The sequence below is a fragment of the Pangasianodon hypophthalmus genome, chromosome 22 (genome assembly GCF_027358585.1).
Source record: "Pangasianodon hypophthalmus isolate fPanHyp1 chromosome 22, fPanHyp1.pri, whole genome shotgun sequence".
NCBI lineage: Eukaryota > Metazoa > Chordata > Actinopteri > Siluriformes > Pangasiidae > Pangasianodon > Pangasianodon hypophthalmus.
Genome location: NC_069731.1, coordinates 7,397,566 through 7,412,346, shown reverse-complemented (window position 1 = coordinate 7,412,346; position 14,781 = coordinate 7,397,566). Strand labels below are relative to the sequence as shown.

General features: G+C 37.2%; 1 protein-coding gene across 3 annotated transcripts in view; it reads left to right on the top strand.

Annotated features, from left to right (window-relative positions):
* invs (inversin) overlaps window positions 1-14,781 on the top strand; it is a 39,269-nt gene that overhangs the window by 21,027 nt on the left and 3,461 nt on the right. For all 3 annotated transcript variants that reach the window (XM_053228035.1, XM_053228034.1, XM_026924886.3), the window contains exons 8-18: window positions 163-272; window positions 361-532; window positions 1,456-1,611; window positions 1,953-2,182; window positions 3,140-3,246; window positions 5,420-5,629; window positions 7,716-7,948; window positions 8,057-8,293; window positions 8,588-8,951; window positions 11,037-11,242; window positions 13,438-13,545. In XM_053228035.1, coding sequence (XP_053084010.1) covers window positions 163-272; window positions 361-532; window positions 1,456-1,611; window positions 1,953-2,182; window positions 3,140-3,246; window positions 5,420-5,629; window positions 7,716-7,948; window positions 8,057-8,293; window positions 8,588-8,951; window positions 11,037-11,242; window positions 13,438-13,545 — 2,133 coding nt within the window. The remainder of the gene's footprint in view (window positions 1-162; window positions 273-360; window positions 533-1,455; window positions 1,612-1,952; window positions 2,183-3,139; window positions 3,247-5,419; window positions 5,630-7,715; window positions 7,949-8,056; window positions 8,294-8,587; window positions 8,952-11,036; window positions 11,243-13,437; window positions 13,546-14,781) is intronic.

Below are 14,781 nucleotides of genomic sequence, written 5' to 3'. Positions count from 1 at the left end.
ATGTTATTTATTCCCATTCTGTTTTGTAAGCAGATATTGTGTCAGCAGTTCTACAGTATATTTAACCATCCTTCTAAGTGATGTGGTTATCATATGGTGAATTTTTAATACCACTATACTGGAGTGTAATTCGTGACTCTACTGAATCGGTTTTGTTCTCAGGCCATGCACGGATCGTTCATCTGCTGCTGGAGAGAAACAAGTCGGGTATGATTCCATCAGACAGCCAGGGAGCCACGCCGCTGCACTACGGAGCTCAGAGCAACTATGCTGTAAGATACACATCCTCGATCTGTGTGTGTGTGTGTGTGTGTTTAAGACATGTTTGTAGGTTGACACCTCTTTATATTTGTGCATCAGGACACTGTGGCGGTGTTTCTGAAGCACCCGTCGGTACGTGATGAGCCTGATCTGGAGGGCAGGACCGCCTTCATGTGGGCTGCTGGGAAGGGCAGTGATGATGTCATCAAAGTCATGCTGGAGCTTAAGCGAGATCTGGACATCAACATGGCCGACAAGTATGGAGGAACAGGTAAGTCTGAGTCAACCAAACTGAACATGGGCATGTAAACTTCAAAGAGAAATAAGTGAACTAATTAACTAAAGGAACGATTGAATGAAGGGATAGATAGATAGATAGATAGATAGATAGATAGATAATAGTATTATAAAGTACACAGAGCGCTTACAACCAAATACTAAACACTATATAAATGAAAACAGTATATTAGTACAAATATTACATAAAAATAATAAGTAAAGAACCTAAAATTAATAAAATTTAAAAAAAAAAAAATTTCATTTAAAAATACAATAAAATGCACACATACAATTATAAACAATGTATAGCCAAAAAAAAAAAGAAAATAAACAAATAACTGAAGAAATATATATAGTTTAGTACATTATATCTACATAATTCAAAATCTACATAAAACAAAGTTTCAAAATCTAAAAGTGCTTTACGTAAGACAGATAAAAATGATTAATTAGTACATAACAAAAAAGTAATTAAATAACAAAATAAATAAAAATAATAATCTACAATCTACAAATAAAGTAATCAGGAAAATAAAAAAATGCACACGTACAATGATAAAATGATCAGTGGTTAAAAAAAGACTAACTTTCAGGCTATCCAAGACAAATGTAATGAAAACAAAATTTAATAAAAGTGAATAAATTATAATAAAATAAACTGTGATTTTATTTTATTACATTGAGCATGTAGACTCCGCTGAAATTAATATCATAAGTCAATATGTTTAACAGCTCTTAAACATGTCAGTAAGCTTGGACGATAGGAAGAATAAACAGTACACGTGCTAATCATCTGATAAACGCTTGATAAGTTGGTTTGATAAGTTAACAGATATGAACTGAGTTGGCAGTTCTTTTGCTTTGTATTTACATGTGTATGTGTGTGTGTATGTGTGTGTGCGTGTGTGACTTTAGCACTGCATGCAGCTGCGCTCTCAGGCCATGTATCCACTGTGCGCTTGTTGCTGGAGAAAGGAGCCATGGTGGACCCTCTGGATGTGATGAAACACACTCCTCTGTTCCGCGCGTGTGAGATGGGCCACCGCGATGTCATTCTCACCCTTATCAAAGGTGCTTGTCTGCATGTGTGTAGGGATGTAGTGAAATCTTGATATCACAGTGTATAAGGAGATCTTATAAAATTTTACTCTCTTGTCACTGTTATGCTATAGTGATCCATCCTTGGTCCACGTATTTGTTCTTTCATTTTTGCAATAGAACATAACTATCTAGTATAGGTATATTAGAAGCTGGGAGAGAAAAAAAATAGAGCGTCTAAGAGTCTCAGAGGACTGGATTTTAAAATATGAGACCTGAAATGTGTATCTGTCATGGGAGGATGCTGGGAAGAAGGAAACTAATTTATTTCTAGTGGATTTAATAAGAATAATGTGTGTGTATGTGTGTTTGAGGTGGGGCACGTGTGGACTTGGTAGACACAGACGGTCATTCGGCGCTGCACTGGGCAGCGCTGGGCGGAAACGCAGAGGTGTGCGAGGTGCTGATGGAGAACGGGCTCGGACCAAACCTGCAGGATCATGCAGGCAGGACGCCGCTGCAGTGCGCTGCGTATGCAGGTTATATAAACTGCATGGCCCTGCTTATCCAACATGATGCTGATCCCAACATCCAGGATAAAGAGGTAGGGAACAAGCAAGAAATAAAACACTGGGGGATGAAAATAATCAACATCTGGTTGGTATGATGCTTCGCTGTTGCTTTGTATGTCCAGATGTGTTGTATTTCTCTAATACATTTTGCAGCATTTTGCCAATGATTACAATTTTTGATTTATTAATGAAAGACACGTCATTGTTTTTAACCGGTTATAGTTACATTTAACGTTCTGGAACGTCTACAAGACAATTTAGTTCTTGTTATCACTTACGTTATAACAGCTATGAACAGTCGTTCCAAGACAATCTCTCTTTTTTCTCCTGTCTCTTAACAGTAATAAAAACAAAACACAGATTTTCATATTATCAGGAAACCAGAAAACACAAAATCCTCTGTCCTGAAGACATTCGCATGTGGAAAAGTTACAAAGTGCTGACACTGGAGACTCCTTCCATAAGTGTTAAATAAACGTCTCCTTACAGGAACTTTGCCATATCAACTATTATACATTTTCCAACATGTTTAATAACACGTATTATTTTAATCCATTTTTTAGGCTTAGATTATATGGATTATGTGTCTGCCACACAAGTCTTTGTATAAGATATTACTAAAGAAATGATAATGTATATAATCTGTTATTTTCCTTCTGATCAAATTGATTGAGAATTCACAAGCACTGTGGTATAAAAAGACATTACCCATTATTTATAGAGTCCTGGAAAACAATGTTCTTACTTACTGAAAGTAGTACGAACCCTGATGCCTAACACACAGAGTCAATATTCAGTGTTAATCATTAAGAGACACATATTGAATAACATATTCTTAAATATCGAACATCACCTGTGTAAACCTTTGTGTTAGACTTTGATAAATCTTTGGATAAAAACACTTTTTTGTAACAGAATCAGACTTTCAGATACAAAAGATGATGTAGATTATCTTAATAAACTATGTGCGTGTGTGTTTGTGTGGTAAGGGGAGGACGGCGCTCCACTGGTCGTGTAATAATGGATATTTGGATGCTGTGAAACTTCTTTTGGGATGTGGAGCTTTTCCGAACCATATGGAGCATACAGAGGAGAGGTAATCCCCAGCACAGTGCTCACACATGCACACGTACTCGATATTATGCATATTACTGCTAAAATACTGTACACAAAATCCCACTAACACTGTATTTATCATAGTAAATATGTAGTGTCATAATATGTTATGTTTACATTTACAGCATTTTAGTATTATATTGTTATATCTTTTTGCACAATCTGTTACATATTACACTCAGTACACTTTATCCACACTAGAACTGTGTACTAGTCGGCAATGCACTGTCGTTTACTGTGCCTACTGTCCTATATACTGTACCAGCTGTATATAGTGGAAACATATACATATAACAGCAAAATGACTGACACCTTGGTACTTCATGATGCTGTGAATCATGAAGGGTACCAATAATTCTGTACTTGACTGTTAAGTCAGAAAACACAACAGAGGTGGCATGAATAATCCCGGAAATTGATTATTTTACAATGACAGCATGCCCCAAAATGATTATTCCTCTTATACCACATCAATTTGCCATTTATTACAAGTTGTAATTTATTAATGAATGCCATGCTTTTTTTAAAAAAAAAAAAAAAAAACTGTTTATAGTTATGTTTAATGATGTGAAACATCAAAAAAACAAGTTAGTTCCTGTTGTTACTTATTATTATTAGGTTATAGCTACTGTTAGCAGTCATTCCTTCACCATTTTCTCTCTCTTTTCAAGCTAATAATACAAAAAAAACCAGCTTGTCATTTTACCGAGACCTGGAAACCTGAAACCTGGAAAGAGCAAACTCTTCTGTCCTGAAGATTCCCATGGGAGCAAATTAACTGACTGTTATAACATTTTCATTTATCTATTTATTATTAGCCTTAGGTTACGTACATCATTTATACAAACCATACACATCCCTGTGCATGAGCTGTTACTATAGAAATAATAACGTATTTGAACGAGAGCATTAATATAACCAATTTGAACTACAGCTGGCACTATCTCAGAGCTGTGGTGAAATGGAAAATTAATCAACACTTTCTGACCAATCAGATTCAAGAATTGAACAGTGCTGTTGTATACTCTATGTTAATATATTACACAATCTGTATTAGTGTATAGTACAATTCACAAAGTAACAATGCAGTGTACTTCAGGAGTCCATGGAGAGGTTGGAAAAATGCTAGAATACTACACAAATTTTCTTGAAGAACAGGATGTTTTAGACAGAAATCCTTCATTAGCAAAGTGCTTCATTTGTTAATGTGTTATTGTGTCTTAATATTTTCTGTGTTATTTGTGGGGTCTTTTTTCCGCCGTAATTAGAAAGACTGTCCTGTGCTCATCGCAGGACTCTTACTCGCAATATGCTCATATTGAACATCCTTACAGCACACTTAGTATTGTTTGTCTTTACTCTTCTACACCTGTATATGGAGTGATTTATAATTCCACTATACGCTATCATCCAGAAGATGTTTCTTCCTCATATTGTCTCAGGAAGTTTTCTTGCCACTGTCCTCTCTGGCTTGATCATTAGTGATCTAAATTTACATTTGGATGTGCAATGTCAGTTTTCATGTTTTATGACTATTTTTATATTGTTAAAAGCTCTAAACAATTAAAATTGAATTGAATTATTTTTAAAACGATTTGATAAAATATAAAAAGGATTTATACTATATTATTTTATCAGTGTTATTATATGTCTTTACATACTATTAGACATAAATGGTCTTGCATTGGCTTCAATCACACTGTAATAAAAATATCCCAATCCCTAAATTAATCTATTATTAATATATAGGAAAAGACTTTTAATTAATTGAATGATTAATTATTTTATTAATCTACTGTATATATCTGAATGCATTATTTGATATTACATTGAATCTGGTAATATTGTAACAGACCCTGAAGTTAATCACAAATCTAATCCTAATTCCAAAAAATAATAAATCTATCCTGAATCCTGACCACTTATGCAAAATAGAGACCTTTTTTATTTTTCATTTCTTTTGAAAAACCACAATCTAAAATTAAATATATGCTCATATTTGCAGACCATACACAGTCAAGAAAACACACACCTATGATTTGTATACAGAACATGGAATGTATGATGCACATTGTTATTACAATCTCTGTATTGTAACTGTGTCTCTGTGTGTGTGTGTGTGTGTGTGTGTGTGTGTGTGTGTGTGTGTGCAGGTACACTCCTCTGGACTATGCCTTGCTGGGAGAACATCAGGAGGTGACACAGTTCCTTTTGGAGCACGGCGCTCTGTCCATCGCCGCCATCCAGGACATCGCCGCCTCGTCCATTCAGGCTTTGTACAAAGGCTATAAAGTGCGGCGAGCTTTCAAGGAGCGCAAGAACCTCTTAATGAGACACGAGCAGCTCCGTAAAGATGCAGCCAAGTAAGACACACACACACACACACACACACACCCATACACACATTGTCTTAATATCCTTGTTTTTTTATATAAAAGCTGCAGTTTTCATTGTGAGAACCAGATAAATGTCCCCACAAGGTCAAAACTGTCAGGTATTCCTATTCTTGTGGGGACATTTGGTCCCCATCAGGATATTGATACATGCCCACACACACACACACACGCACACACGCACTCACATACTCAGATCAGGCCCAGCTTTAGCCCTCATAGACCCAGCCATCACTTGATTTTATGGTGCTAGAATTGTAATTATCCTAGTAAACAATATTTCTAGAATTGATACCTGAAGAAATTTGTAAATCCTGTAAGTAAGAGATGGTGGTCATGGGAGATGGACTAAAACTGACATTTTTGCTTCATATTCACAAAGATTGGTCATCGGTCATTGTTTAACTTCATTCACCTTGCTACGAAGCCAAAATGATCTGAACATAATCACACGTGTAATATGATTTAAAAAAATTATTATTCATGTCCATTATAGGAATTACGCCAATCACATGCGGTGTAATATTGAAAAATTCATCTCGGTATTGCTAAGCTTCAGTCAAAAATTTCAAACGAGTCATTTTCATGCAAATAAAATATAAAGGTTAAGAGGACGTGACAATTGTTTTAGCTACATTTCAATTTGCGAAGGAGCGCAACGAATAATCAGATTACTGTCTGACGGGATTGTAGACTGATTAACATAATGGATGGTTTTGTATATGAATACTGCATCAGGCAGATTAACATGTGCATATTTGCTAGGGCTCATTTATCTGGCTGTCTGATTTGCAGTGTGATTAAACAACACCATCAGCTTCTTACTGCCAGTAGAGAGAAAGTGAGAGAGAGAGAGAGAGTGAGAGAGAGAGAGAGAGAAAAAAGGGAGATTTGCTCTCCTATTAATTGGGCAGTGTTCAGCTGCTTCACATGGCATTTAGAATCTGTCAGCCTACAGGATGAATGAATACACACACATGCACACACTTACAAATATTCTGTCTAAACACACACACACACACGAAAACACACATGTACACTTGCAAGCATGCTGTCTTCAGTATCTCTTTCAAGGAACATGCTGTATCCATAATCTAAAGCATTTTTCTTTCTCCTTTTCTGCCTTCTCTTTTCTTATATGTTATTTGATTTATGCAGAAGAAAATATGTTGAATGTTTTAAAATTAATAACTTCTTTCAGGTATTAAGGTAGAAGTGCATGTAGAAGTGCCTTAAATCCAATTTTTTCCCTCATTTTTTCCTTTGAATTGTAAACTGCAAAAAATTAAATCTGACATTTTCAGTTTAGATTTGGGCCACTTTGATATGAGAGACGTGCTGTTACAGGATGTCCTGCAGTGTTTTATTCCTCTTCAACCACAGCAATTTGCCAACGTTTACAGTTTTTAGCTTATTAATGAACAACACATCATACCTTTTAACCATTTTTTAGTTACATTTAACGTTAGCTCCTGTTATCACTTATGTTATAGCAGCTATAAACAGTTGTTCCCTCACCAGCCTCATCTTTTTTTTCCTGTCTTGAGGTTACTAAGACAAAAAAAAAAAAAAAAAAAAGAAAGCTGCAAAGTCTTCAATCTTGCAAACGTTCCCTTGGTGGAAAATGTTAAATGTCTCCTTATAGAAAGTATCCATATCAACACTTGTATATTTTTCTTTGTTATCACGTTTTTTTTTATTTGTTTATTATTAGTGTTAGATTATGTGGCACGTCCATCATACAAGTCCCTGTGAATGAGTTAATATATAGAAACGGTAATATATTAATGTATGCAAGGGGATTAATATAATTTGATTTTCCGGTGAAATTATTATCAGAGCTGCAGTTATAGAAAATTAATCAACACCTTCTGACCAATCAGAATTGAGAATTCAACTATGTGGCAAAGTAAGCCATAATTTAAGAAACTCTTAGTATTTTGAGATACTGAGGCATCAGTATACTATCTCATTACTAAGACTATTTTTTTTCTTTAAATTCTATTAATATGAATTAATTTGTGCACATTGATCTGATGTTCCCATGTATTCATAGGAAGAGGGAAGAGGAGCGCAGACGTGAGGCTGAACAGCAGCTCTCATTGGCTGGAACACAGCATCATCAGATCTCATTGGTCCAAGTTGGTAGTGAGAGGCTGCCGTTGGTTGCTATAGAACTCAGCGGCGAGATTAAAGACATCAAGCCTAAAGGTCACAAACATCGAAGATCATCAAAGGCGCATCGTAGCCAATCGCACGACAGGACTGAGAAAAAGCCAAAAGAGCCAGGTGAATTGATGGGACGCATTATGCTAAAAATATATTTAGCTTTGTTTCTGAATTTTAACCATATTAAAATTTGAAACCTGCTTTTTTTTTTTTTTTTTTTTTTTGAAGAGCACAGGGCTGAAACTCCAGACGCCCCTCAGCTGTCTGCTTTAAACCTGCCCATGACCTCTCAGAGCCCCAACAGATCAGACACAAGGACAGATGTGTGTGTGAGTGGTGTGTATGCACCTGAGGAGTGTGTAGCCAGACCAGAGCGTCATTCTCCAGCAGGTTCCAGCAGGCCGGGCAGTGCCAGACACACACACCCTGCTCATTCGAGACCCAGGACTTCAGGTCGCACTCCAGGTTGGGCTTCTTTGATGATACTCTATCTAATGTTAGGTTGTTTAATCTATCGATTGATATTTTATTTTGAAATCATTTATTATATGTAATAATCTACAACTGGTCCATTCCCTATTGAGTGGGTGTGTGTGAGATGCATTATTCTCGTGTAACAAGATGTGTTTGAAGTGTTTAATCAATCAATATTGAGAATCTTAAAGCGCTGGTTTAGCATTCCCAAAAGATGTTGTGATTGTTCTTGTTGTTCGATTTATTTTCTGCCATAATCCAACACGGAAACCAACTCTAAACCAGAGTCTAAGACAAGCCATCCAGCTGTGGCATCCCTTCCTGCAGCTGTCAGTCAATCCAGCAGCTTCGTCTCAGTTCCGATCCAAGCAGGACAGGAGAAGAGCAGAACGAGGGAGCCACGGGCTGAGGGAGAAAAGGAGAAGCCATCTAGGCCAAAGAGAGAGAAGGCGCGTAGGACTGAGAAAGAGGAGGAGAAGTGCTCGAGGACTGAGAGAGAAGCAGAAAGATTTTCAGAAAGAGAAAGAGAGAGAGGTTGGTGCAAAGAGGTCGAAAAAGGAAAACGAATGGAAAAAGAGAAGGAGCACAGAAGAAAGAGTCTCCACAGAAGGAATCAAGCAGCGAGAGTGATACAGACAGCGTGGAGGAGGTACTAACATTTTATTTCCATATTTGTTTATATACAATCTGTCTATAAACTTTAATGAAAGTTAAACAGTGTCAGTTGAAAGATCTAACACAGAAAAATAACACTGGATGGAGACGGTGGGTATAATGTTAGTGCCCATATGTCGCCCACATGTGGCCGCTCTAACTGTGGTCTGGCACCCTGCCCACCTGCACACTAACACTTCACTGGGGAGTTTTTGGCTTGGCATGGCGTGTGTGAGTGTGTGTGTGTGTGTGGAATATAGTTTGGTTAAGAGTGGCTAAAAGTTCATGCTGCTGAGCTAAGCTGTACTTTGCTAATGGCTTTATCAAAATAATGGGTTACAGAGACTCCCTTAATAACACAAAAACACACATGCACTCTTAAAAAAAAAGCTGGGTTTCTTTGATGAACACTAGGGATGTTGCGGTAAACTGTGTACCATGCTATTAAGTCGTTTTGACTATTGCACCATAAACAGCTGAAATTTCATTCAGACGTTTTCATTGTTCATGGGCCAAAAAAATGCAGCCTGTCTGTCACTTAATTTATCATCCGACTAGACATTCACTATTGATAAGGTGTATAACTTAAGGGTATGATGTACATATGCATTATACTTGTGGAACTCTGCGTGCTTTAACTGTTAATGTATGAATTTGTAAGGCTGTAAACTCAGTGTTTCCTAATTGAGTACTAGAGCTGCTTTTGATTTTAACGGCTCAGACACAAAGTTGCCACATCAACATTAGCTTTAATTTGCAGACAGTAGCATTGTCTGGGTAACCTATTGTGCCGCTGAACCAGAATCAACACAGACAACAATGTGCTCATTTCCAGTTAAGGCCCACATTGCGCCTGAACCTGGTATAGACATGAATGTAAAACTAACAATGGCTGGTGTTAAAATGATGTCTGTAGTCCTGATCTTGATTGCTCAAAAAAACAAATGTATTGAAATTGGCTAATCCATAGACAATATACAATGTTGCTGCATTGCCTATTTGACTTTTTCTCTCCAGCAGATTTAGTTCAGTCTTTACTTTCCAATCTCTCCATATTTTAGAATATCACCAATTTGATGAATCAAAATACATTAAAAAGATTACCCCTGGGCATCCCACTCCTGTTATATCCACAGACCCCAGAAGTCTGTCATGCAAACTCTGTGAGTAGAGTTTGAAACTATTAAGTTGACTGAATACTAAGTCCTGCGCATGTCATTTAAAGCTCTACATGGTTTTGCTCTGCTGTATCTTGCTGATCTCTTGAAACAGTACAGTCCATCCTTGGCAGTTCACTCAGCTGAGGCAGGCATGTTGTTAGCTCCGAGGATCAGTCACAGGTCAGCCAGTGGAAGATATCTTTCTTAGATTGCTCCTACACTCCAGAGAATGTCAGGAATGCCAGCTCAATGGGTGCTTTTAAATCCAGATTATACAACAGTTAGTTCCACTAATTTGATTGGACAAGCGGCATTCCGAGTGTGCTGATATTTAGTATAACAACACTGGGACATTTCACTGTTTGTATCACTCCGCTTGTCTGTGTTCGCTACTTAAAATTCTAATTCTACTAATAGTTCGTTACATTGAAACCGTTACTACAGTTACTACGGGATGTCAGTCAGTCTGTGCGTTGGCATGGCAACACGCAACACTCTATCCAGCTGTGGCTTCTTTGGGAACTATTTTCGTTGAAGGAGCAAAAATTAACAAAATATTTGGTCATATTGTGTCTGAAATGTCAGTTGCTTGATGAATTGGCAGTTGCTCACAGTTGTGCTGTTGCACTGAATATCAGCACGGCTGTGATTACCTGCAGCTGAATCACAGCCTGATGTTCAGTACAACAGCACTCTGGCTTGTGCGATATCGCTTAATTATATTATAGCTCAGTTATATTTTTTTCTTTACATCACTCCTAAACCTTAGGCGTGATATACAAAAACAGTATAGTAGAGAACTTTAGAACATATACATTCTGATTGTGTTCTCTCTATAAATTCCCTTTTTCAGAATGTGCGTAAGAGCAGAGATTCAGTTTTAACAGACTTATACTGATTTTCAAAACCCTGTTGTCCAGGTTCTGTGTTCGGAGACGCCTGAAAGAACTGTTGTGTGGAAACATTAAAAAGCCTGAGCCTGCAGAAGTCACTGCTCTTCTGATTCAGTTTTTATGGGAGCGACCACTCCACATGGATAACACTCGCCAGAAAGCCATTTCTAGAGCACAGTCACCTCCTGCTAAAGCTGCAGCAAAGAAAAGCTCTGTGCTACAAAGTATTTATGGTGAGTATAAGCATAAATCTAAAACTCTATAAAATCATCGAATTAAGTTATTCTATGAATGTAGTGGGTTAAAATTTAAAAAATGGCTAATGACTAGCTGGAGTTAGAGTAAGAGTCTGTAATTTCACCCTCTCTGGTAGAACAGTGGTATTACAATTTACTTGCGAAAGGACATTTTGTAACATGGGCTGTGTTGCATCCTTCTCCACCATGCGGATTAATCTGAAGGCTGCAAACATCAACTAATAAACATTCAATGCGAATTCAAGACCGCGTCCCAAATCACATTCTACAGACTAAAGAGGATCCCTAAATAATAGCTATCAACACCACTGATGTACTGACAAACTCATTATAAAGCACTTTGGGAAAACTTTCATCTGTGCAGAGCAGACGTTCCCCAGGAATGGAGTTTAGAACCCCTGCCCTAGATTATCCATTATTCTAATGGGAACCTACGTTTCAGTTTTTCTTCCCTTTTTATGTATTTTCCTTATGTAAAAAAAACTCCAAGCAGTGAAATAAATATAAAATTTAGCATTCGAACATAAACTCAAATGCAGTCAATGACTAGTGTCTAGCTCAGTGTGAAAAAATAAAATGTCTTTACAGTAGCATCAAAATGTCTTGTATAAAAATTTCACCGTGCATGAAAATGATTCAGGAATGCTCTATTTAAAAGTGAGACATTTTAGCTGTTTCAGAAATTGAAATATATGTATAATGTATTGAGTATCTGTTTACTTCTTGGTAATACAGGGTTGCTTTATGCTACATTGTTTGCTTTATGCTACATTGTTGTCACAACTAAAGCCTGATACTGATGCAATAACACCATCAAATATATATTACTTCCTCTACTGCTTAAAGTAAAGTAATAAACTTTTTAGACTTGCCAAAAACTGTGATTATATTAAGTAAGAAAAAACACTTGGTGTTATAGGAAAATAATCAATGACAGCATGGACTGATGTGGCCTGATGCAAAGCAGACTTACTGGTACCCGACCAGAAGTCGATTATTTTCCAATAACAGCATGTCCAGTAGTGTTTTTTTTTTTTTCCCAATTTATGATTCTCGTCTATTACATGACAGCTACCAAAGCCTAAAACATGCTTCCTCCGTGAAACATGAAACTAGTCTACCAGGTCTTTTCTAACTGCTCCTCATGCTGTGTGACCATAACACGCTATCTGCCCTCTTCCACATACATGAGCTCACAGACACCCACGATTGGCTAGTGTCACTGTAATTGACAGGGGAGAGAGAGTACGCCTCCCACCTGGAGAGCAAGTCCAATTTTGTCACTGGTCACAAAGCTTTGACACTGGAGACTCCTTCTAAAAATGTTAAATAAATAAACATTTCCTGACAGAAAATTTCACTAAATTAAGAATTACGTTTGTTTTTATTCATTTATATGGAGCAACTGTTTATATGGAGCAACTGTTTATATGGAGCAACTGTACAGGTTCTTGTGTAAATTGTTAAAATGATAACATATTTGACGGAGTGCATTAATAGATCAGAATTTCGTAGTGCTTTGGTATAAATCTAATTATTTTTCTGAAACTGACATTTGAACCCTACTTAATTGCTTATTAGACAGGATGCTACAATTCTGCTAAGAGTACTTGGATAATGTTTTAATAAATAACTTGTCCTGCTCTCCTGCTCTAAGCACTTTCATATAAACCTTTTTAGGTGCAGTCTAATTCCTACACGCACCATAAATAGCAGCCCAGGTGTCATAATTTTAGGCGACATTCCTCCATTTCATAATCTCAAACACGCTTTCATATCATGAGATAAGCTGCAGTTTCGACCCAGTGTAACGCAACCGACCTTCAAAGACATGAACAGGTGATGATGGCTGAGCAAGGTAGAGACACACACATACACACACATACACACACATACACACCTCCCTGACAGTTGCGCCGCTTTGAAAAGTTCAGCGCTGTCAGGTGGAATGTCGAGCTGTCTCCTTGTGCACACACACACCACCTTCTGCAACTCTGCTTCTCAGTCAAATTGGACACACACACACATACACACACACACACACACACACTCCCGCAGCCTGAATCTGAACCTTGTCTATTCTTCTCTGTGCTGCATCACAAATGTGTAAGTGCATTTGTAAGAGGTGATGTTTTTGAAAATTTAATCAGAAGTATGAACTTTATGTACAGGAGGAGCCCAAGCCAAAAGGGGGCGCGCTCTGAGAGCTGTGTCTGCCCTCAACACACTCAGCCAGAGTCAACTACTGCACGACCTGTCACTTAAGCCCACCAAACAAAGTAAGTGTGAAACAAATACCCAACAAAGTGTATAAAATTCTACAATTCTACTGCACACTTTACAACAAGCAAATTCATCTAGTGATGCACTGAAATTTCCACCACTAAAAATCACCTTCTGCTTCTGGGAAAGAGGATTCTGACTCTCTCTCTCTCTCTCTCTCTCTCTCTCTATATATATATATATATATATATATATATATATGATAGTTTTATAGTTTGTATTGTTTTATTTATTGACAGCTCACTTTTGTGATGTACTGTCCTATTAAAAAGACTGATGTGTCAATAATAATTTTCTAATATTTTCTATTTTATATGTTTCTAATATATATTTTTTTCAATTTTCTAATTTAAAAGCAAGATTTTTAAAAAAAGAGCAAAAAAAGAGCTAATTTTAAGTTTTCGTCCAAAGTGTTCTGAATTTCAGCCGAGAATTTTCATTTCCGTCCATTGCTAAATCAAACCAATCAGATTCTATTGACTCTGAGGATATTGTAATGAAGCCAGATTCATTACAAGAGTCCTAGGATAAGCACAGGACTTTTTATGATTCCAGCAGCAGTTCTTAGGTACAAGTCTACAGTATCCAGATAAGATTACACGATTCACTGAAGAAAGGGTGAGACTTGGCCCACAAACTGTTTTTGCGAAGTGCAGATCTTTAGGTCATCCATGTGGGACCATCCACAACAGCAGAAAGTGAGTCAAAAGTGCAGAAACTCCAAGCAGAAGTAGAGCGTCAGGATGAATCAGGCAGGTCTGGAAGGTGAAAGGAGACGGAGCCCATCTGCAAACTTGCGACATCACGTTTACTTGCCACTAACTTCCTCAAACTTCCTTGAAACCTGACCTACAGTGCGTTCAGAAAGTATTCAGACCCCTTCATTTATTTCACATTTTGTTATGTTGCAGCCTTATGCTAAAATGCTTTAAATTATTTTTTCAATCTACACTCCATACCCCATAATCTCAATGTGAAAACCAGTTTTGCGATAACGCTGCAAATTTACTATAAAGAAAAAACTGAAATATCACATTGACATAAGTATTCAGACCCTTTGCTATGACACTTGAAATTTAGCTCAGGTGCATCCCATTTCTCTGGATCATCTTTAAGATGTTTCTACACTTTAACTGGAGTCCACCTGTGGCAAATTCAGTTAATTGGACATGATTTGGAAAGGCACACACGTGTCTATATGAGGTCTACCAGCTGAAAATGCAGAGCAGAGA